Source organism: Martes martes (assembly GCF_963455335.1).
Source record: "Martes martes genome assembly, chromosome: 5".
Taxonomy (NCBI): Eukaryota; Metazoa; Chordata; class Mammalia; order Carnivora; family Mustelidae; genus Martes; species Martes martes.
Window position 1 is genome coordinate 140,115,262 of NC_137892.1, and position 23,325 is coordinate 140,138,586.

The 23,325-nt window shown below is 43.5% G+C and overlaps 1 protein-coding gene across 4 annotated transcripts in view; it reads right to left on the reverse strand.

Moving 5' to 3' along the window:
- The window catches only part of NPR3 (natriuretic peptide receptor 3), a gene marked incomplete at its 5' end in the record, with an annotated part of 67,863 nt that extends 49,596 nt beyond the window's left edge, over window positions 1–18,267 (reverse strand). For 2 of the 4 annotated variants that reach the window (XM_080804427.1, XM_080804428.1), the window contains 2 exons: window positions 6,622–6,744; window positions 17,479–18,267. In XM_080804427.1, coding sequence (XP_080660553.1) covers window positions 6,622–6,736 — 115 coding nt within the window. Of the gene's footprint in view, window positions 1–6,621; window positions 6,745–15,745; window positions 16,503–17,478 lie in introns of those variants that run through there. The other 2 variants (XM_080804425.1, XM_080804426.1) reach the window with 1 other exon arrangement.
- Between the last annotated feature and the right edge of the window lie 5,058 nt (window positions 18,268–23,325).

The following is a 23,325-nucleotide window of genomic DNA, read 5'->3' on the forward strand; positions in this document are numbered from 1 at the left end:
CGGAGTCGCAAGCTTGTATTTAGGGGCACAGAATATTTGTGAAAGAGGAAATAACCTGCTCACCACCAAGCCTTGTACTCAGCAATCCCATAGCCAGGGAGCTGCACTGGCAGGGGGTACCCACCCTGGGATAACTAGCTGAGGCATCACAGAATATGACCAAGAAATGAATGCCTGGAGCTCCCTGGGACGGCTGTGTAGAACTCTGGCTCTTCCCTCACCTCTCCCGACCCTCTCCAAATGTCCCGGTGTTACATGCTTGCCATGAGCTGGGCTGGTCCACTTGCTCCCATCAGTAATCATAGTACCTCTTACGGGGCGACGCCATTGTGAATGGCAGTGCCAGTAGCATTTCATTCTTCAGTCCTCATAAAAACTCCATGAGAAGGATGTAAATGTAACTGCCACCTTGCAGATGAGGAAACAGAGGCTCCAGGAGACTGATGAGCCCCAAGTCACTTAACCAATAAACAGAAGAAGGACTCAAATGCAAGCCCGATTCCAAACATTGGTGCCATGCTGGGCCTGCTCTATATTCATTTCATGTGAGTTCGGGGTGCTCCAAGCTTTAAAACTAAACGTGCAACGGGATGACGAAAGTGTTAAGAACAAAAGTAATGCAGAAAGAAAGCTCAGAAGAAGTGTCTACATGTGGTTTAACCACCGTTACAGTTGAAAGATCGCATGAGAATCCTTTTTTTTTTTTTTCACATAGTCCCAAACTAACTTGAATGTGCATATATTACTTTTGTAGTAAAATGTACTAAATCTAATCTCTCCTAAATTTTTTTCTATTTTTTTTCACTTTCAGCAAGTGAAATAATTTATGTGCATCACCAGCTCTACTATATTTCCATCTTCACCTTAATTAGTGTCCTCTGAGTTATCAGGAACTCAAGAAAGCTCTACAGTAACCCTACCAGTCCTGGACAGGTTCACCCAAATAACTCGCCACCTAACTTTCATCCGAAGAAGTTAATGCTAATAAGTAAGCATGCCAACGGGTGCTGTTAAAAACTCTACAGGGCAATGTATACATCATCTTCTTTCTAGATGTTTTTTTAAAGATTTATTTATTTATTTGAGAGAGGGAGAATGTGAGTGTGTAGGAGGAGGAGCAGAGAGAGAGAGGGAGAGAGAGAGGCTCTTAAGCAGACTCCATGCTGGGCAAAGAGCCCTACATGAGACTCGATCCCAGAAACCTGAAATCAAGATCTGAGCTGAAATCAAGCATGAGATGCTTAGCCAACTGAGCCACCCAGACGCCACTTCTCTCTAGATTTTTTTAAACCTCTCCTTTCAGTCTTGTTTTCCACCACTTGAATTCCCCCATCATATATTCTGAATTCCTATAACTATAATTTAGGCAGATCTGGGAATTTGAGTACTCATCAAGACCAAACAATCCAGTAATCAGTAAATACAGACACACTATATGTTTTTTTTAATCCAATAACAAGTAAGTACTAATTAAAATAGAGTCTTTCTAGAACTGCTATAGTGTTTGGTGTGAGGAAGCATAGGGAGATAATGATATTGAAGAACTTTCCATGAACATATATCTGATTCTTAGGGCACAATGGAGTGCCTGGGTGGCTCAGTCAGTTAAGCTTCTGACTCTTGGTTTCGGCTTAAGTCATGATCTCATGGGCCTCAGAATCGAGCCTCATGTGGGACTCCATGCTCGGCGGGGTCAGCTTGAAGATTCTCCCCCTCTGCCCCTCCCCCAGCTCACACACACTTATGCATGTGGGTGCTTCCTCTCTCTTTCTCTCTCAAATAAATAAATCTTTTTAAAAAATCTCAGAGAAGACCCTTTACTAATGATAGACACTAGAACCTTGGTCTAGGTCTCTCTCCTGCCATAAGATTCTGTTTATTGCTTCTACTCAGGAGGAAAGGGGCTTCAGGGTCTGTGGCAAGCATGGACCTTTGCCCCCCTACATCCATTCTTCCTTCTTCCTTAGACAGGTTCCTAACTTGATTTGGGGTAACAGAGAGTGTACCTGAAAGCACACATTTTCTGAAATCCCTCACAGCTAGGGGCTGCAAATGATATATAGTAGAAGTTAATCAGAGGGGCTTCCAGAAAGACCTTTAAACAGGGTTGAGTCAACTGAGGTGGCCTCTGTTTGCCTTTCATCTTTCCCCATTCATCTTGCCTGGATTGAATACAGCCTCCCTGGAGTCCTCGCCACCATCTTGTGATCTTGAGGATGGATGCTCTTCACTGAGATTAAGGGAGCCAAGAAACAGAAGCAGCTTGGGTCCCTGATGACATGTTGGAACCACCTTCTCTGCCCTGGAGGGCCCATCTGTGGACTTCCTACAGGTGAGAGGACAAACCTCTATATTTGTTTAAATCACTGTAGTTGGCAGCCTTGGTTATTTGCATGCAGATGTAATTCCTAATACACCTACATTCATTCTTGGGCTGTATTAGATGAAAGACGGTTAATTTGTTAACAGAATGTATGGCCTAAACTTTTCTATAAAACAATAGAGGGGCGCTTGGGTGGCTCAGTGGGTTAAGCGTCTGCCTTTGGTTCAGGTCATGATCTCTGGGTCCTGAGATCAAGCCCCATGTTGGGCTCCCTGCTGATCAGGGTGCCCGCTTCTGCCTCTCCCTCTGCCCTTCCTCCCCGCTCATGATCTCTTGGTCTCTCAAATAAATAAATAAATCTTAAAAAGAAAAAAAAGGGGGCACCTGGGTGGCTCAATGGGTTAAAGCCTCTGCCTTCGGCTCAGGTCAGGATCCCAGGGTCCCGGGATCGAGCCCCACATCGGGCTCTCTGCTCAGCAGGGAGCCTGCTTCCCCCTCTCTCTCTCTGCCTGCCTCTCTGCCTGCTTGTGATCTCTGTCTGTCAAATAAATAAATAAAGTCTTTTAAAAAAAAAAGGAAAAACAGAAAAAAACTACACCAAGAAAAATGTATAAACTTACCATTTTTAAGAACTATATATAAACATTAAAGTAAACTAAGATTAATAATATAGCTAACATTTATTAAACACTCATTATGTTTCAAGAAGTAGGTATCTCACACACATTACCTCATTTATTACTCAGCTTGATGCCATGAGGTAAGTACTATTATTATCTTTAAAAGAAACTAAGACCCATGGAGGAGGGCAGCGTTACAATTTGCCAAGAGCTCAGCCTCTCCTGCAGACTGATACCAGAGCGCAAAGCCTGAGCACCCACGCTATAAAAGGTAAAAAAGAAAGGTCTAATCAGAAACACCAAGGATACTTTGCAAACTGTATAGAGTACACTGTATCACTTTATGCAATTTAATTTTCAAGAAGCAAAAAAACTGAACTCATGGAACAATATGTTTTAAAAAGTTGTCCCCAAATCACCAAGATTAAGTCATATGGTGATGACTTCTTACCCAGTGATATCATGCAATGAGAAGGACACGGTATAACTTTTGTGGTATTCTTGCCAAATAAGTATAAACTCCTTCTAACCATGGGAAAACAACAGATAAATCCAAACTGGGAGACATTCTACGAAATAACAGACTCATCAGAACAGTCAAGTCATAAGTGACAAAGAAAGATTGAGGGAAGAACACAGATTGGTGAAGATTAAGAATATACGACAGCTAAATGGATTGGATCCTGGAACAGCAAAAGATCATTAGGAGGAAAGGTAGTAAATTTCAAATAAGTCTTATAGTTTAATTAGTAGTATTATACCAGTGTTAATATTCTTATTCTGATAATTGAGGTATGGTTATTTAAATTGTTAACATTAGAGGAATCTGGGTAAAAGGTGTACATGAACTCTCTATATTATTTTTGCAAGTTTTCTGTAAGTCTAAAATTATTTCAAAATAAATTTTGTTAAGTTTTTCAAAAATTACCTCTAAAAGGAAGTTAGGTCCAGATACAGAGTTGAATTGTTTCCATCTTTCAAGGAATATTCTTATGGTATATAAACTGTTCTAGAGCACAAAAACAATGGAAAGTGTCCCAATTAATTTTATAAAGCTAATATAAACCTGATATTAAAATCTGGCAATACGACCTCAAGGCAAGAAAACTACTGTCCAATCTCACTCCTGAATACAGACTCAAAAATCCTAACTAACATACTAAAAAGTTAAAATCAGCAATACACCTATAAAAGTCCTTATGACAAAGTATACTTAATTCCAAGAATACTACAATGGCTCAATCTTGGGAAATTTACAAAAAGAATAAGTCAAATGTACTTGATAACATTCCCCACTCATTTCCAATTTTTAAAACCATACTTAATGAACTAGAAACAAAAGGAGACTTTAACATCTACTTCAGTTCAAGAAGTCAGAAATTAAAGGATCACCATTGTTATATAAAACTCTGGAGGTTCTTGCCAATGCAATAAAAAAAGAAAAATAAGATGTTCAACTGTCAAAATGAGGAAAAACTCTTGTTGCTGTACAAAAATAATATAAAAAGCTATTGAGACAGAGGATTTAATAGGTGGAATTCTTGCAAAATAAATAAACAGAATCTCATAGATTTTCTATATATCAAGTACAGTTACAAAATGTAATGGGAAAAGAACATGATCATAATAACAACCAGAAAACATAATATCTAAGAATGAACTCAAGAAGAATGGTACAGAACATAAATGAAGAAACTGCACAACATTGCTTATGGATGTAAATGGAAATTCAAATGAATAAAATAATTGAAATGTTAGATGACATAAGGATGTGGGAAAACAGACAATCTCATAGTTTGTTGCAAAAGCATCAAGTGGTAAAGCTCTTTAGAGGTCAACTTGGCAAGATCTATCGGAACTTAAAACTTTTGACCCAGAAATTCTACTTTAAGAAATTTATCTCACAGGTAATACATAGGTATAAATGTTACTCAATATAGCATTGTTCGTCATAGTAAAAAGTTGCGAGCAACATAAATATTGAAAAACAACAGACTGCTTAGGTAAAGACGGCATATCAGCATTATAAAATCCTATGTAGCCACCCTTAAAATATTATCACTTTATTGAAAAATGTTTTTGTAATTTTTTTAATAAAATAAGCAAGATGCACATATTTCTAAATTTTATCAATATACTTTTTAGCTAGGTGGTAGAATTATGGTAACTTACATTCTTCCTTGTGATTTTCTGTTTCTCAAATTTTCTATAATACTCATGAATTATAATTAGCAAAGAAAAGTAATACAAGCTTTACCCGTGAATGCAAGGAATTCTAGTACCTAATATTTGCACTGCATTGGCCCATTTATAATGTGCATTCACATGCATTTTCTCCAAATAAACACTATGTTTGCATTACCAACTTGCAAAACTCAGAATAAGTGTTTTTCATTTTCACCAGTCCCTACCACTATCTCAGTGAACTCAATACTATAACCAGTATTATAATTACATTCTGATCTGGGGTCAAAAAGTAAAACCACCACTTTGCTTATGCAAAGAGAATGGGAGAGACAACCATGGCAGCAGGGAGGAAAAATGGGTGTTTACCCTCTAAGCCTCAAATCTCCAATCTTATCCACGACAGGAAGCGAAGCGGGAGCTACTTTTGTTTCATCAACTTCTCTTTAGCCCTGTGAGAATTGTGTTTTATTATCTGTTTATGCACAATGCTCTATTGTTTGAGCTGATTGACTAAGCCAGGATATCAGAGCAGGAAAGTGAGGTGTATGCTTTAAGGTTCAGAGCCTGTCTCTCAGAAGCAAGAACGGGGAAGTTAGAGCTCAGCATAAACAAGCCATTTGTGAAAGTAACACTTAGGATTCCCTATAATTGCTCAGCTTTGAGCAGCCAATGTGCAGTGTTTGAGAAAATGTTCCACTGTCCTATGCTGTCTTCTTCAGAGAAAGCCTCAATCACATATGGAGGAAATGTTTTGTACCTGTGATCTTCATGGCCTCCTTAAACACCCTCCATAATGGGAACACTGGGAGTTCCCCCAGATCCACTTTAAAGAATTATATGCTTTCAATCATATTTGTTGGTGGATCTCAAACTTCTATATAGGGGAAGCTTAATGGGCAGTAATCTGGAAGGAAGACGGGCTGGAAGCAGCAGCTTTCAAAATGCTTTTACCTCAGTTTACAGTAATGGTTATTTTATTTTCACACTGCAGCCCATTACAAACCTATGTGTAACCTGCTTAGATGTATACACACATACAATTATATTACCAAGGTAAGTTTTATGAAATAATGCACTTGCAATGTGTGACACACTTTTCTATGTCCTATTACATCAATATATTCTCGTCTATTTCTATTAAACAGCATGTCCAAATCTCACTCAAATATTCCAACCGTCCGTATGGTGGCAACCTGCAGCTGGAAACACGTCTGGGGGGTCTTTAGGGCCTGGATTTATGACCATCTGGAGCTCTGCAGGGAGCTATGCTCACTCCTAGACAGTCCGAGGGCACCCCAAGTAGGAGGTATTTTCTTGCTCTGAGTTCTCAGAGAAGAAAAGCTTGAGAACTTAGAAGTCCTGGGAGTGTTCAGTATCACAAATTTCTAAGTTCCTCTTTATGGAACCAAGTCTATTGAGGTAATTCAAATTATTGGCTTTCTTAGGACCTCTTTTGACAGCTTGGAGGGGGGGACCTGGAAGCACAGTTACCGTAGGAAGAGCTGTTGAAGAGCTCGATGTTGAAGAAGGCGTAGTCTCCACTGGTCATTCCGTGCTTGTGCGCTGCCAGCATGATGCCCCGGATAGTGTCGCTGCTTGCACACATGATCACCACTGGGGAAGGAGGAACAAACAACACGTGTGAAACACCCTTTCCCACAGGACAGCCAGGATGCAGAAACCAGGGGAGGGGCACATCTGACAAGGAACAGGGTACTAATAAAGCCCTAGAGCACCTCCTCATTCATGACTTACAAATCACAAAGGGAAAGAAGAGTAACATGACAGTGAAAAAAGTGAGTGGACGCCAGCATCACCGGGTGATGGAAGCCACCATCGTCAACCATGGGGCACATGCACGAACCTACACCCAAGACCAAAAAGGCCAAAATGGGCAACGTGAATCCAATTGGGAGAGCAGCCAAAAACCCAGCTTTGGAAATGTTCTAACCTAAAAAGTTTCAAGGAACAGAAAACTAAATGTGTGATCCCGCATCTTAAAAAGTAATAATATTAAAAGTTTTGCTAGAAGGGGCATTATCGAGACAACTGGAAAGATTTGAGTAAGTCTGTAAATTAGATAGCAGTATTGCAACTGTGTTAAAGTTTTTGCTTTTCATACTTATACTGTGGTTTTGTAAGTGAATGTCCTTGTTCTTGGGGAACACGCACTTAAGTATTTAGGGGTAAGGGAGCATCATGGCCCTACTTACTTCTCAAGGGGTTCCTAAAAAGATAAGTGTGTGTGTGTGTGTGTGTGTGTGTGTGTGTGTGTGTGTGTTTGAAGGCGGTAGGAAGGGAAGGAGAGGGGGAGAGATTTGGAGGGAAAGCATATAGAGCAAAATGTTACAACTGGTAACAGTAGAGGCAAAGGCTGTACAGAGGTTTCTTACAATTTCTTACATCTTTTCCAAAAGTATGAAATTATTTCAAAATCAAGTTTTTTAAAAATACTTCAAAGATACCAGATTTGCCCAATATAAGCCAGTGAAGAATATCAACTGCTTTTTGTCCTGCATAGCATGGAAAATACATTTTCCTAAGAAAGCAAGCTGAATGGCTTTAGGGAGAACAGTTGTTTGGCAAATCAGAGGAGGCAGCGAGTGGTGTAAGTTTTCTGCAGTCTGAACGCTGAAATGTTTTTCTCAAGCTATCTCAACGTATATAGGAAATAGTTAACAAGACTCTGGGTCCATCCTCATATTCTCTCCGTTTATACCCACACTGTCAGGTCTGAGAAGCTTTAAGCAGCTCCAGAACCTTGTGGCCCGCCGGATAAGAGCTACACCAGGCTGGGGTGAAGTGGGTGCCTGGTCGTTATCCAATTAATTTGATCACTGTCGGTGGCCCCTGGTCCCCATGATGCAGACCGCTGTGTTTCACTGCACACACAGAGAAAGGAGACCCAGAGGGTTCTGGGGGCTGTCCCCATGTCATCACCACGCACACCAGCCCCCTGTGATATGTCTGTTCTTCGTAAAAGCATGGGTGCTGAAAATGTAAAATAAGCTCCAGGCAGGGCCAAGGCTGCCTTGGCAACCTGCACAGAAGGTCAGGTGCCTGTTGATAATTCGTTTATTACACACGTTAATTCAGAGTGTTAGATCACGACTCTGACATTTCTTACTACAGAAGGGCTCGCTGTGCAGGCTAACACTCCGGAGAACAAGATTTAACAATACAAAATTCCAAAAGGTCTGTAACTATGGGAGTAGGTGTTGTTTGTGCCTAGAAATACTGTTACATATTTGGGTGAGTAGTCCAATTCCAAGATGCCTCAGCAAGGAAGCTTTGAAAGAAACTCTTCATCACTCATTATGACCTAGACCCTTGTTTCAGCTCTGATTTAATTCCAGTTCCTTAAAATGATTAAAAGAGCCGTGCTGTCCCACAGAACGGCCAATAAGGAAAAGGCTGAAGCTGGACAAGCTTGGAGAGTGCAGATTCCAAGAGTGGGCCTCTACAGAAGGACCCCGGAGGCTCTAGCTGACTGTCCACCAGCAGCCCCCATCATTCTGTGATCATTTGATCAGAGTCCGGAGTCTGGCCCCAAACCCCCAGATATAGAACCTGATTCTGTCAGCACGTAAAGAGTAGAGTCATTGCGTAGGGGCAGAATCCCAATAATCTAAATCAGATGTTTTTAGATACTCTCAAATGCAGATTACTGCATTTCAATAAGGACCCCAATGGTCACAAACTCAAACACATTTGCATCAATATTTCCCTGGGCATGCCAGACAAGAAGCCAAATTGTAAGCAGTGGATGTCAGTGAGGATGGAATCCAAATCAGGGAGGTCAGTCAAAAAATTCTGGTGTCCAAAGACATCAGGACTTCGTAACCCTAAGCATCCACAGAAGTGCTAGTGCTTGCCCAGGACCTAACCAGCTGTGTCCTCAGGCTGGAGCAGAAGCTTCTCCAAGTCCTGTATGGGCTCTGCCTGACACTGCCCCCTCCCCCCACACCCATCACTTCTCTGTCTAATTTTACAGCTCTGGCCCATCTCCTTCTCCCTATTCCCGTCACCACGAAGACCAAACCCTCTGACAGACACACTCTTTCTTTAAATGTCAGTACCTGCTGGGACGGACCAAGAGTGACGCAGAGCACCAGCGTGTCCAACTGAGCAGACTTCAATTACTTTAGGTCTCATCCATTTTGTGTTGACCATGCTGTTAAACCCTTCTTTGTGAGAACTGGTTTTCAAGTTCATGGGCAAGATATTGTTTTTCTTGCATAAAAGAAGCCCATAATGCACATTATGACCCAGCTGAAGTTGGAACAAGCACTTACAGACACTGGCGAAGCAGAGAAAATGCAGAATCCTTCTAGATTTGTAGGGTGTTCCCTAATCTCTTATGGCTGTTTCATTCATGCCTAATTCAACGGCAACTATTTTTAGCAACTTGCCTTTATACAATCTGTTAGAAGGTTTAAAATAGTTTTCACTGAAATAGCCTTCTCCTCCTACTCATGTTTCATCAGTTTATATAATAACTAATTAAATTACACACTTATTATAATAAGTACAACTGGTATAAATGGATTTGGCGACAATTCCTGGAGAGTATATGGACAAGCGTGAGAAGCGTGTGGCCATAATCAGGAGAAGTATACAATGACTAGTGTTCACCAACAGTCAATAAAGCATGGGGAGCAAAAGAGAGCTATAGCTAATCCTGCAGGCTGTCTAAATGATGGTCAATTAAGACAATTTGTGCTGTATTTAATTAAATATACAAATACTCATTTTTTGGTCAAATTGTTAAACTTGTAAAAGGAGGGATGATGGTGTGATTCTAGGTTTCTGGATGGACTGTTCATCATTCTGGTCTCTTTCTCTCTTTGCCAAAGACTTGTGATGTCCCCTGGCATCCTCCACTATCTGACTCCCAGTGCCTTCTGGAAGTGACTTTGCAATCACTCTAAGAATGAACAAGAGAAGAGCTAAGGGGTGGCTACAGAAGCCACATCAAAGAACCAGAAACAGTCCACATGGCATACCTGAGTTAGGGATGATATCTTTTCCCCAGTATCATATCTCCATCTGGAGTAACCTCTAAGAGGGTGAGACTCCTTATCCCTCAATGTGCCTTCATTTATCCCTCTCCCTGCACCAGAGGAAAAGGGGATTGGTGAGTGAGTCTGAAAACAAAAATGGCATGCTGGATCCATTCTTCCTTCCTCTTTTGGGTGTATGTCTGCTTGCAGAGGGCACATATTAAGGGAGAAGTAACAGTAAGAGGGTCCTTTTGGCAACAAATCTAAATCCATGTTTTCTGAAAGGTCTTATCAATAATAAAAACATGTTTTGGGGGCACCTGGGTGGCTCAATTGGTTAAACATCTGCCTCCCACTCAGGATGTGATCTTGGGGTCCTGCGGTCAAGCCCCACATTGGGCTTCCTGCTCTGTGGGGAGTCTGCTTCTCCCTCTCCCTCTGCCCCCCCATTCATGCTTGCTCATCCACCCTCTCTCAAATAAATAAAAATTTTAAAAAATATATATTTTTGTATTCTCCCTCAGACTCTTGCATCCATTTTCCATTTAATTCTAAGCTTAAAAAAGAAAAGAGATGTTACTTTATGGAACCAAAGCAATATATGCCATGTGCTGCAAATTGAAAATATGATAGCAGAAATTAGAAAAACTTAATAGAAATTTAGGTGGCAGTCAAAGAAATATCTAAATAAGAGTAATTTCTTTTTAAAAGACAGGTCATAAATAGGAGAAAAGAGGTAAGAAAGGTAGTTTCAATCCAGGAAGTCCAACATCCAAATACTATACATTCTAGAAAGACAAACAGAGAAAATGAAGGGGTTGAAAGGAATAATTAAATGAACTTTTTCAGAACCAGAAGACATGAGTTTCTGAACTGAAAAGGTGCACAATACCCTGATGTGCATAAGGCAAGCAACTGGCATGAAAGTACATCATAACACAATGTTAAAACATTGAGAGCAAAGAGAAAATTCCAAAAGTTTTCAGGAAAAAAACAATAGATAACAAACAATAAGGTCAAGAACCCAAATCAATTGAAGCTTCCTAGTAGCAATGTCGAAATTTATAAGACAATCCTTCAAATCTTGAAGGAAAATTATTTCCAACCTAGAATTCCATAATAATGCATAAGGGTAGAATGAAGACATTTTCGGTCATGAAAGGTATCAACCTTTAGCTCTCATCCATCCTTTCTGAGAAAGCTCCTAAAGGAAGAACTCCACCAAAACAAGAACACAAACTAAGAAAGAGGAACACCTAGGGATCTAGTGTGAGAGAGAGGTAATGGGAGTTGCAGGGGTGTGTTAAAGAATCCAGAGTGACAACTGTGCAGCCTGCTTAGAAAATAACCAAACTGTAGCATCTCAGGGACTTACAATAGAGAGTTGATGGATGATTTAGTTGTAAGTCCATAGAAACAAAGCAAACAAGAAAAAAACAACTTTTTTTTTAACCAAGGAAAACTAGAGCAATTCAGGAAATGTCATTATAATAACTGATACGGTCCAACTAAAAATAACATTTAGAAGGCAATAAGGATATAGACACTGAAAGTTGAGCTAACCAAAAGTTTTTACACAACCATTCCGAAAGGATGTCTGCAAAGAGAGCTTGAGCATGTGGTTAATATGCAGGAGAAGAGAACTAAATTATCATCTGCCACTGGGATGGCAGGAAAGAAACCCTCAAACTAAAATAATCAAAGTCACATGTTATTTAGAAGTCAAATACCTACAGAAATCGTTGCAAGAGTTGAAAATACTTTCCTCTGGGAAGTGAGACATGGGAAGTACAAGGCAGCAAATGTTTTTTCCTAATAAGACTCATGTAATCTTCTGACTTCCTAATCTATGTAACTGTATAACTAACTCCCATAAAATTAGTGTCTTCAGAAAGAAAATTAGAAAGACTTCTTTCTGACCATTTCTACACTATACAGAAATGTGTTTCATTTGCAAAATAGAGATTGCACTTTTATTTTTATTGTTCACAAAGGCTCATCCACTCCAAAGACTTTCAGATTATCCACACTGCAGCTTACAATGCTTCTTTTCCCTCTGCTGTGTGCTAGTTATTTTGTACTTATCATGCATTCTTTGCTTAAAAATTCTGCTGATCAACCATTTGGTCATTTACCCCAGGCTAAATCTAAAAATAAGTGACTCTTGTCCTGATTAAATACTGTTGTCTCTATAGTTGTTAACAAGCCCACATCCATGACATATTAATAACTAAAAGGATAAAATTACTGTTCTCCATACAAAAATGTGTGTGTGTACCACTTCTAGTTCTGCATTTCCTAAGATGCAGAGACAAAACAACTGCTAGCTTCTATTGCTTGAAAGAGTTGTCATACTTAAACTTATCTTTTTAAAAATAAATTTATTGTTGACTATAGAATACTGAGGGCTGTTTCATGGACTGTAGGATTAATTTCAAGTAAAGATCATTGTTTTTTTACTGATGTAGACTCAGATGTGTGTATTTTGGTGATGCTCTATGTTGGCTAAGGGCAAAGGATGGGGAAATTTTTTTTTAAATTATTGACTTCAGTGGTAAGTCCCAGAAAGGAATGATCAATGGCCCTCAGTTCTTCATTCTACAGTACAGCACATAGCCAAGTGAAATTTTAGTCATATTATTATTTGAGGTGGTGACATTATCAGTTGTTACCCGTTAAGAAATTCAAACATTTGTGATATGATTTTAAAGATGAAAATAAGTTCAGAAAAAGTGCTAAAAATGTTATCCCCAAAAGATGGGTCAAGGGAGACAGACACTCCCTGGTTCTATGATGTTTCATATGGAATTTTCGAGGACAAGACGGTGGTCAGTTAAGTTTTTAATATTTGCGTGAGCACAAACGCAAACGCCAGATCAGCGTGAAGAGGCCTGCTTCTCATCTGACCTCACCGTTCCAGGAGGAGGAAATTCTGCCTCAGAGAAGGTAAATGTCTTGCCCCAGGCCACGCAGCAGCCACAGTATCTGCTCCTCCTGCCAAGGTTCTCTCCCCAGGGCACAGCCCCACCTCCATAAGGGCGATTATCGTCATGTATATTAAATAAGAATAACCAGTCTCAAACCTCATGTTGACTGAGCATTCGGTATGTGCCTGGCCCTGTTCCAGCACATTCCGGGTGTTAGCTCACTTGACTCTCCCAGCATCCCCAACAGGGGCTGCCCCAACTCCCGACACTTCAGCTGAGGAGCCTGGGGTAAGAGGCTTAGGAGCAGCCCAGCCTCTTTTGCCAGGGCAGGTGCTCTGTGAGTCAAACGCCAGGAAACCCCTGAACTGAAGCCCTTTATAACACTTTAACCAGCTATGGCAAAGGAAGGGTGATGGGTAAAAGATTCTCAGAGAGAGCTTTGTGATCAAGCAACTTTCTCACCTGAGGGTGGGGAAATGGAGTGGGGGAGAAGACTTACGAGAGAAACTGTTTTGTTTTATATCTATGAATATTTATCCTTCTGCCAAGTCACTGTTGGAAATAGACTTTAGAGTAAGAATGGTAGCCTCATCACCTGTAAAACATACAGTTCAGCCCAGCAAACTTTCACCACTAAATTCAAACAAAAAAGAAAGAGAGGGAGGGAGGGAGGGAGGAGAAGCAGCAGCAGCAAAAAGACCTGGGAACAGGTATGAGGCTTCCAGAATTAAATTAATCGTTGGCACCAGACTGTAATCCAAGCTCTCGGAAGCCTCCAGGCCTACCTGGGCACTGGTGTCCCCCTACCCCTTGCCTCAGCCACACCACTGTGAGGCTGAGGGGACTGGTGGCTCTATCTGCCCTCATTGGGGCCGACTGCTCCCCTTAGGCCATGATCTCAGGCCCTGTGTGCGTGGGTCGGTCACCGCCAGCATTCAGACCTTCAGGGCTGTGGCAGCATAGAAGCGTTGGCAGACCACGCCTCGCGCCCGCAGGATGACACCTCCCCCCCCAGATCTTTCTGCCCTGAAAACCAGGCCCTGGAAATGCCAGCCCCTTGAAAGCCCAGAGCTGAAGTGTCAGGTTCCAGGGACACAGGGCAACCTGAGGTCTACGGGGCTCTGCCATAACCTGGGGACTGGGAGAGGGGGAAGAAGTAGATGTGGGTTTCTCCCCCCGGGCGTGGGGAGTCCGCAGCGGTTGGACACAAGTGCCTTTTTCATAATCAGCAAAACCGGCACCCCGCTGCTTGTCTGGCAGGGATTCCGTGAAGACAGCCTGGAGTTCAAACGCTCAAAACTTGGCCATGCACCCCACTGTCAACACCTCCCGCCTCTTCTCCCTGAAGAGTGCGTTCACTCCCCAGTCGGAGTGCCCAAACTGGGCAAAGGGGCGGCCACGAGCCATCCTCCAGCGACCTTCTGCCCACTCTCACCTGTTCCCGAGACTTCCAGCTTCCGGTTGCCCTGTGTCCCACGGTCACAGCGCCCAGGCGCCTGCCCGTGCCAAGTCATAGACTAGCCCTGTGTTTGGCTCAGCCCTTCTCGCCAGTGACCTCCCCGCGTAGGGTCGTGGCGAGCTTTGCCCGACTGACTGCACGTTGACAATCCAGGCGCCTGAGCGCCCGAAGCGGGGAGCCGAGGAGAGTTCCCCGAGCACTGTTCACCCCAAACTTGACACCAGGAAAGAGGAAATCGCACTATGCTGGGATCTCAGCCCACCTTCACGCACCCTACACTGCAGTAAAACCGACCGCACTGGGGTCTTCTTCCATTAGGTATCCGCGACCAACCGTTTCTCCTCCCGCTCCCTGCTCCCTGTAGCTGGAGCCTCCATCCGCAGCCTTGAGCTTTGTCCGGTTTGGTAGTTATTCAAGCTCCCTCAGACCCGGGGAGAAAACTTGGGGCTCACGTGCAAAGGCTATAAAGCGACCGATTCCCCAGCGCGCGCTCTCGCAAAGCCTCGCTCCGGGCGCTTTAGGGACCTAGGTGCCGAACGCGCAGTTTGGCGGGGGGGGCCGGGGAGTGAGTGTCGCCTGGGTCCAGACACAGAGAGGCATTTTTGGTGGAAACCACTGAGGCTCGTTTACAAGGGCCACGAAATAAATGAGAAGGGCGAAACAATGACCTTTTAAAAGAAAGCTAGGATTTGCGGAAGATGCAGCCAGGGAAACCCTTAGAACCAAGCCAGCCAAGTAGCGGCTAGCCAGCTGTGGAGAGAATGCATTTGCTTCCGCACTGGGAGGGGGCGCATGCTGGTAAAGGACTGAGTAACAAGTTCTCTCCGGCCTCGGGACGCTTTCAGACCCTGGTTGCTGCAGGACACCGAGAGTGCACCGCCAATCACCAGCCTGGTTCTGGCGAAGGGAGAGAGAGGAAAGAAAAACCAAAGCGATTTGACAGCACCTGTCCGACCTGGGCACTCGGGAGCTGCAGGCTCAGACGCCCCTCCCCCAGGCTCTACCACGTCTCTCGGACCTCCGCGACGGCGAAGGCTCGATGGTCAAAGGTTGTCGCAGCCAAACAGCGCACACCCGGGCGAATCCCCGCATGCACGTCCTCCTGGGTCCTCGGTGCAGGGGGTATAGTAGGGTTCGCAGAGGAGCGGACGCGTGTGTGGGGAGACCCGCCGAGGGCGGTGGGGTTAGGGCCGGAAGCCGGAGGGGGGGGGCGCGTTCCTGCTCACCTCGTTCACTGGCCTGGATGTAGCGCACTATGTCGTCCAGGTCCAAGTCTTTGGTCTCATCGAAATTGTAGGCGGACGTGTGCAAGCCCTCCTCCTGGAAGACCTCGTGGACCCCTTCGAGGGTGAAGTAACAGTTCCGCTCCAGCTTGTCATCGCTGTAGACCAGTGCGGCGCGGCTCCACTGGTGGTGGCGGAATAGGGCGAGCATCATCTCACCCATCTTAGCGTATGCGGGTGCCACGCGCGTGAGGTGCGAGTACTCGGTGTCCTTGTGCTGGAAGCCCGCGGCCAGTGCCCCTGCAGACAACATAGGCAGGTCCCAGTGCGACGCAAGTCGGGCCACCGGCGCTGCTGCGTACTCGCACACTGGCCCCAGGATGAGATCGGGCTTGGCGCCGCGTGCCTCCGCCACGCGGTCCACCAGGCTGAAAAGTGCGCGGTTGCCGCAATCCGAGTCTTCGTAGGCCACCTGGAAGCGAGTGCCGGGTGGCAGAAGCCGCCGCTCGGTCCCGTTGCCCTGCACGCTGCGGAGCGCGTATTCGATGGCCGGCCGCACCCGGGCCAGGGAGAACAGGTACGAGTCGTCCTGGGGCAACAGCACCAGCACCTCGATCTTCTGCGGCTGCAGCACCTCTCTCTCCCGGCGCCCTCCGCCGAGGCTGGCGCCCCCGCCGCCGCCGCCACTGGTGCTGCCGACCAGCAACGCCCAGACAAGCAAGACGCACGCGGAGAAAGTGAGCACCAGCAGGGACGGCATGGTGCCGCAGGAAAGAGCCTGCTCTCGCTGCTGACTCGCCCTCTGCCCCCCACCCACCCTTCCTCTTTCCTCCCCACTCTTCTCTCCAAGGTCCCTGCGCCCCCTTGGGCGCTCTAAGAAAATAAAATACCCCCTTCACCAGAAGACAGAGGAAGAGTCCTTCTTTGCAGTGTCACTCGTTTAAAAGAGAGAGAGAGAAAGAAAAGAAAAAGTTCACCGCGTGTAAACCTGTACGCCTGTAATATATTTATATATATATACTTATAAATATATATATATATATATATATATATATATATATATATATTCGCCCTCCCTTTATATATATACTATTTTGCTTAGAGGTGGCTTCTTATTTGGGCGTTGCTAAGATTGCTTTTGAAAGCGTATTTGTAAAAGAAAAAGAAGTTAGACTTGTCCAAGTGCTTGTAATTGACGGTGCATCTCCCCCGCGTTTGATCTCATTGATTCGCGCCGGTTCCTGGATCCATAGCCCGCGTTTAAATAGCGTGGCAGCCGCGGAGCGTGTTACCACACAAGGCGCTCCGAGGCTGGGCTTGTATTTCCAGCGGGTGGGGTGGATGGGGGTGGGGAGTGGTGGGGGCTGGGCTGGGGAGCCTCTCATTAACATTCTTACATCAGGGCTCCTCCCCACACCCCTACCTTCCCACCATCTCTGGTCCCTAACACCAACAACTCCCAGCCAGCCCCTGCCTTGTCCTTAAAGCCGCAGTCGCCCTCGTCCGCACCGGCGGGAGCCCCCACCACACCGCACACCCTCTGGGGTCCCCCGCCTTACCCTGGCCCCGCACGCGGCAGCGCTTTCTCCAGCTCCAGGCTTTAAAAAGGGAAACGTGTTTGAAAGTAAATGAGGGCAGGCACACACTGTGCAAAAAACAACAGGATTAGAGGAAGGGGGTGGTCCTAGAAATTTGTAGTTTCCTTGCAAAAATCCGTAAATCCCGCTCACTCTCACCTCTTTCTCACTCCAGCCAAATTCCCTCCTGACGCGCCAACTCGGGGCGGGCACCCGACCTTCCCGGTCCCCTGGCGCAAGGTCAGGCAGGGACCAAGGTCCCAGTACGATGGCTCGATGGAGGACCTCGAACTCCCAGCTAGCCCAGGCGGTACTTGGACCCCTCCTCCCCCGCTCTCTCCTGCCACGCATCCGCGTCCTCCCTCTGGGCCTCGCGGTTCGCTCTGGAGTCGCCCGGCTTCCAGGAGTCCAGTGACCCCACGCGAAGACCCTCAGCCGGCAAGCGGCAAGCAGAAAAGCGAAACTTGTTGCTCCCGGAGGCGAGTGAAGAGTTCGGCTTCTGCAGGTGGCGAGTAGTTTGAAGAGCATCTCCGAGGCGTCCTCGAGGTTTTGTTTGCCAAACCAGGTAACGAAGAGACCTCCCTAAATCGTCACCCGAGGGTCCCCTGGGTGCAAGAGCACCCTCCGTTCCAACCGCTTCTCCTCCGGGTTGCGAGAGGCACTGTGCTCGCGGTTCTGCACTGCCGAGAAAATCTTGTGTCCGAGACCTACTCTCGCCACCGGTCACAGCCACAACAGCAGTGGAGACAAGGATGGAAACGGCCGTGAAGTCCGTGGTCAGAGGGGCCTCACGGGATACCCTCTGCGCTACAGGGCAGCTCCAAATGGAACTTGACCCACTGAACGTGACAACACTCCGAGGTCATCTGCAGTGCGAACGTGCTGCATTAGACTGGGGAATTGTGATACTTAAGCGCCGCAAATTAAAATAAATTGAAAATGTTTTTAAATGGTCTTTCATTAGACTGACTGTGTCCTCGAATTTCCAACAGTCTTAGACCAACGCCCTCTTTCGGCAGAAACTTGCAGCCGACTGTTATCACCGACGTCACAGCCCCAGGGGCCGCGTTTGGTTGCTTTGCTTTTGTTGGTTGTTCTTTCTTTTCTTTTTTCTTTTCTTTTCCTTGCTTTTCCTTTCTTTTCCTTTCAACACGGAAGCCCCAAGAGAGCCATCGCTCTCCTGTGTAACAGTGACAAGGCAAATTGGGATTACAGGAGACGTGGCCACTTCAAGCAGCAGCACTGGAGGCCAGTGACAGCACCTCCTTAATGCTCTTTCTGGCACGGGAAATGTAATTATGGACAACAGGTCACCGTCTGGGTCATTAAGATTTCAGATTATGCACTATGATCCCTCAGTCTTCAAGCAGGACCTTTCTACTCCTACAAGAAATCTTATTTATTTAATTAGGGTGCTAACCAGTAGCAAAAGAGGCATCTGCATATAATTTTAATTCCACAAAGAGGGTAATTTGCACACACTGGAAATCGAGATTTAGCACTTCACAGCAATTAAACACTCCTGGGAAGAAAGAGGGAGGGAGGGAAAAAAAGAAGGAAAGGAAAGAAGGAAGGAAAAAGGGAAGGAAGCAAAGGAGGGAGGGAGAGAGAGAACAGAACTAAATCACGAATTCCAAGGGTCTAATGGGTTTCGAAACTGGTTGCCAGGAGACGGGAAGGAACCAAGGTTTCCTGTTACTGCTTTCTGTGCCCTGTGTCTGGGAACACCGGCCAATGGCGATAGGATTCTGCACGCTGTGTGGTGTGGGCTTATTAGGAGAGTCTGGGGTTTCAGTGGCACCCTGCGTGAACGCCTCTGCCCCAGTCACAACGGGGGTCACGCCCAGGGCAGTGCATTTACGTTTGGGTATCATAGCCTCTCGGTGGCCTTTCGATAAGAGCTCTCAACTTGCAGCTTGTCACTCAATGGCACAGACTAACCAAGCTATGGAAAGGAAGAGCCCCCAAACTACACAGCAGAAAAAGCATTACTGTCCTTGCTGGTGCTCAAAGCACCCCTTAAATTTTTCCAGTGAGCAGAAATTAGAATTTTTTAAATTGAGGTATAATTGATATGTAACATTATATTAGTCTCAGATGTACTACATAATGATTCCATATTTGTATATATTGGGAAATGGTCACCACAATAAGTCTAGTTATAATTTCCATCACTATCCATAGTTACAAATTCTTTTTTCTTGAGATGAGAACTTCTAAAATCTCTTCGCAACTTTCAAATATGCAATGCACTCTTAACTATAGTCAACATGCTATATCTTACCTCCCAGGACTTAATTATTTTATAGAAATTAGACTTTTTAAAGAAAAGTTTTAATTGAAAAATATGCACACTTAGAGGAAGTAATAGTATATGAAAGTTAATGTTATGCATCTGTTTACTTTCCACCAAATTAGATTTTTTCCAAGCAGGGGAGAGTCTGTAAATTTCTTGAATACCATGAAGTTCTCTGATCATAGGACTAGAAAAGATTTTAGAAGTCACCTCCCTGACACCCTCACTGACTAGATGGTGAGTTAAGGCCAAAGAATAAAAATGAGGTACTTAAATACATCTTCGTCCCTGAGAGTATTTTAAAATGGGATTGAATTAGAAATAAGCATGTACCACCTATTATACCATGTAAAAGAGGTTTGGAGACAAAGTTAATTTTCATTAAGTAATAACATTCTTTGTTTTAAAATTTTGTTTTATGTGCAGCTAAGTTTTGAGGATAGACAGCACACTAATATAATTATTAATAGAGTATAATGGAATTTTTGCAGCACTGTAAACATGAAGATAGATCAAGCCAAGAAAGAAGGAAAAAAGAAAACAAATAGAAATAATTCATCCCTTAGAGTCAGTTTTTAAACACTGTTCCTTTCAATTCTGTAGAAGAGTGAAATGGAAAAAAAAAATCCCTAACCTTTTCACTTAGTACATTGTTTCTGGCAACAATTGCTGAATGAAAACAAAAGAAAGTTACAGGGAAATGCTGCAAAATAAAATAAAATTAACCAAATGAAAAGCAATGTGAGCTCTAAGCAGGATTATTACAAAAGCTAGTTGACTTTTTTATAGGATTTAGAAATGTTTTCATTCATATCACAAACTATATTTTTTTAACATGAAGTTACTAAAATAAGGTGACCAGTTTTCTATATTCAGCTGTTTCTTTGCCGCTCTTTGAAATGTCTGGTGTCTATAAAAGTTAATTCTTCTACCACCAAGAAAGACAGCATGATGGGGAGAACCCCAACATGCCATTCTTTGAAATGTGTTAGAAATGCTATCTTAAGGAAGTTTTCTCCACCAATTTTAACAGTCTGTATGACCTTCTCCCTCATAAACCCAGTGTCAACCTCTCAAGTAAGAACCCTTCCAGATTTTCACAGAAAACATCTTCTCCCTTGTGAAGCCAGCCCTGAGGTCACAGTAAAGGACAGTAAAGGATCCCTGTGAAGCCTGCAGCCCACAAAGAAAATACCTTCTTGGGACAGAATTGTTGAAAACACACTTCCCCCTAGAGGCAGAAAAGATGAAAGAATATTACACACAATTCAGAACATTTCTGTAATTTAATGAGTATTGAGGTTTTTGTTTTAACATATAGCTGATGTTTTAGAGAGAACCATTCAAGACCTGGGAGAGATATCGGTGAATGCCAAAAAATTAAATTATAACTTTGCCTCTGGGTTTTAGCCTTCCTTAAGCAGGGACTCTATTCATTGACCCTTTTTCTTCTATTTTACAGATCTGTGATTTTTTTTTCCCAGCACTATAAATAATAGCAATTACATATTTTTTTCTACTTAAATTTATGATTCAATTTCACCAGAAACTGCAGCTAAACATGGCCTTGAGGAATTCTTTTGAAAACAGCTCTAAGAGACTTACTTCCTTAAGGTTAGATTTGTTTTTGTACATTCCCTCTTAGGTTCCCATTCACCACAATCTCTTGTCACTTCTTTGAAGATGTCCTGAAACAAAATGACATGAGAAAGACTTCTGAAAAATGTAGAGCTGCTGCTCTTGGTTTAACTCGAGTACTGGGCTGGGGGCCGGGCTTCCCAGGGGAAAAAGGGCCCCCACAAAACCCTCCCAGCACAGGCGCAGGTTATCACCTCACCTGTTTGACCTTCAGTGTTCTCACTGGCTTGGATTTTCTCGCTTCTACACAGGAGATAATATTTTCCTGGTGTTGTAGAAGTAAGGATCAGAAAAAATAGATGCAAGGTGCTTTGTCTACCATAGGAAGATAAATGGCAGCTCTTGTTATTAAATTCCCTTCAAGGCCTGGTAAAGAGTACTACACCAAGTAGTGTTCAATAACTGTTTATGGAATGAAGGAATTAATTCAAAACCCAAAACGGTGTGGCTTTTGTGTAATTTGCTTGGAATTATCTATTGCCTGATCACCAGACCTTACTTAATAATGTTTGTTTGGTGACAGTGGCTTCCCAGGGGGAACCCTTTTGGCAATCACTGTGATACTGGCTGCAAATATTCCCAACCACAGCTATTTCCTGGTAAGCTTGAGACAAGATCTTGTTCAATATTCTCCCCCCTGTACAGTGGAGCAAAGAGAGCAGGAGCTGATGTTTGCCACCCACAGCTGCCCTTCCCATCTAAAAGGCTCCTCCAGAAAGTCAGGTTACCTCCAGCCTCAGAGAACTAAAGGGATACATCAGAGAGTAATTTCTTTAAAAGGGGGTAAAATAGAGCAGCTGCACAGAGGGGCAGGACTTTGGGGACGGGGAAGCAAGAGGCAGATTGCGTGGAAACACAAAGAGGATTGTGTTGGAAGGAATGTGTTTACTTTATAGATCGTGGACATTATCATAAGTAATGAGAAAAAAATAAAATGCATCCTAATGTACTAAATACCCAGGTAATAAAAATTTTAGGCCCAGGGCTTAATGCTCTTGTCCAATTCAGCAAACCTTTTAAGATACTTACAGTGTGCCAAGGACTATGGTGTTCTACAGCTTCGTTAAACCTACTATATCAGACATCCATTAGTTTTGTCTGGGTCTATGATCTGACCCAAGTTACACTTACTTCTATGTGATAGAAAAATCATGTTATAATACTCAACTGTGCTATGTTTTAGAGAAACATTATCAGGACAAAATTACATCAAATTTATAAAATGTTATAAAAACATCTTATAAAATAATTTTTCCAGTGTTATTACATCACAATATTGAATGGTTTGTACTCTAAATTAACAAGCATTAACCTACTAGAATATAAATTTCATGAGGGCTGAGGGTTCTTTAATTCGACATTCCCTCCTTCAAGAAGGATACAGCAGACATTTAAAAGTTTCTCACCAACGATAGGGCGTCCGGGTGGCTCAGTTGGTTGAGTGACTGCCTTTGGCTCAGGTCATGATCCTGGAGTCCCGGGATCAAATCCTGAATCAGGCTCCCAGCTTCCTGAGGGGTCTGCTTCTCCCTCTGACCTTCTCCCTTCTCATGCTCTCTCTTTCTTTCTCTCTCTCTCAAATAAATACAACCTTTAAAAAAAAAAGTTTCTCACCAAAGATAAATCCAAAGAATACAAATTTCTCATAAAACAGAATTTAGAAGAGAAATAAAAAGCAATGAAAGGAAAAAAGATAATTTGAAGAGAAATTCAGTCATAGATACAAATTCATATATATAAGCTTATAAGTTCATAATTTTCAGAATATTCAGATATGACCATGTTGGATTTCTGAATGTGCAAACAATGTAAGAGGCCCAAAATCCTAAATACCAATTTTAAGAAGTATTCACATGTTGATACACCAGTATCTATTCACTCATACTCAATTCTTGATCATTTCCTTGTTAATGGGGAAAATGCATATCCTAAAAAAAAAAAAAAAAAAAATCAGTACATTATCTTGTAATGCTATGAACAGGAATTTAAGGTGATGAGGAAAATTTTTGTTACACCATGTGCAATGTTGTGAGGTATAATTTTTTATTTCTTTCCAACAAGTACATTCCACT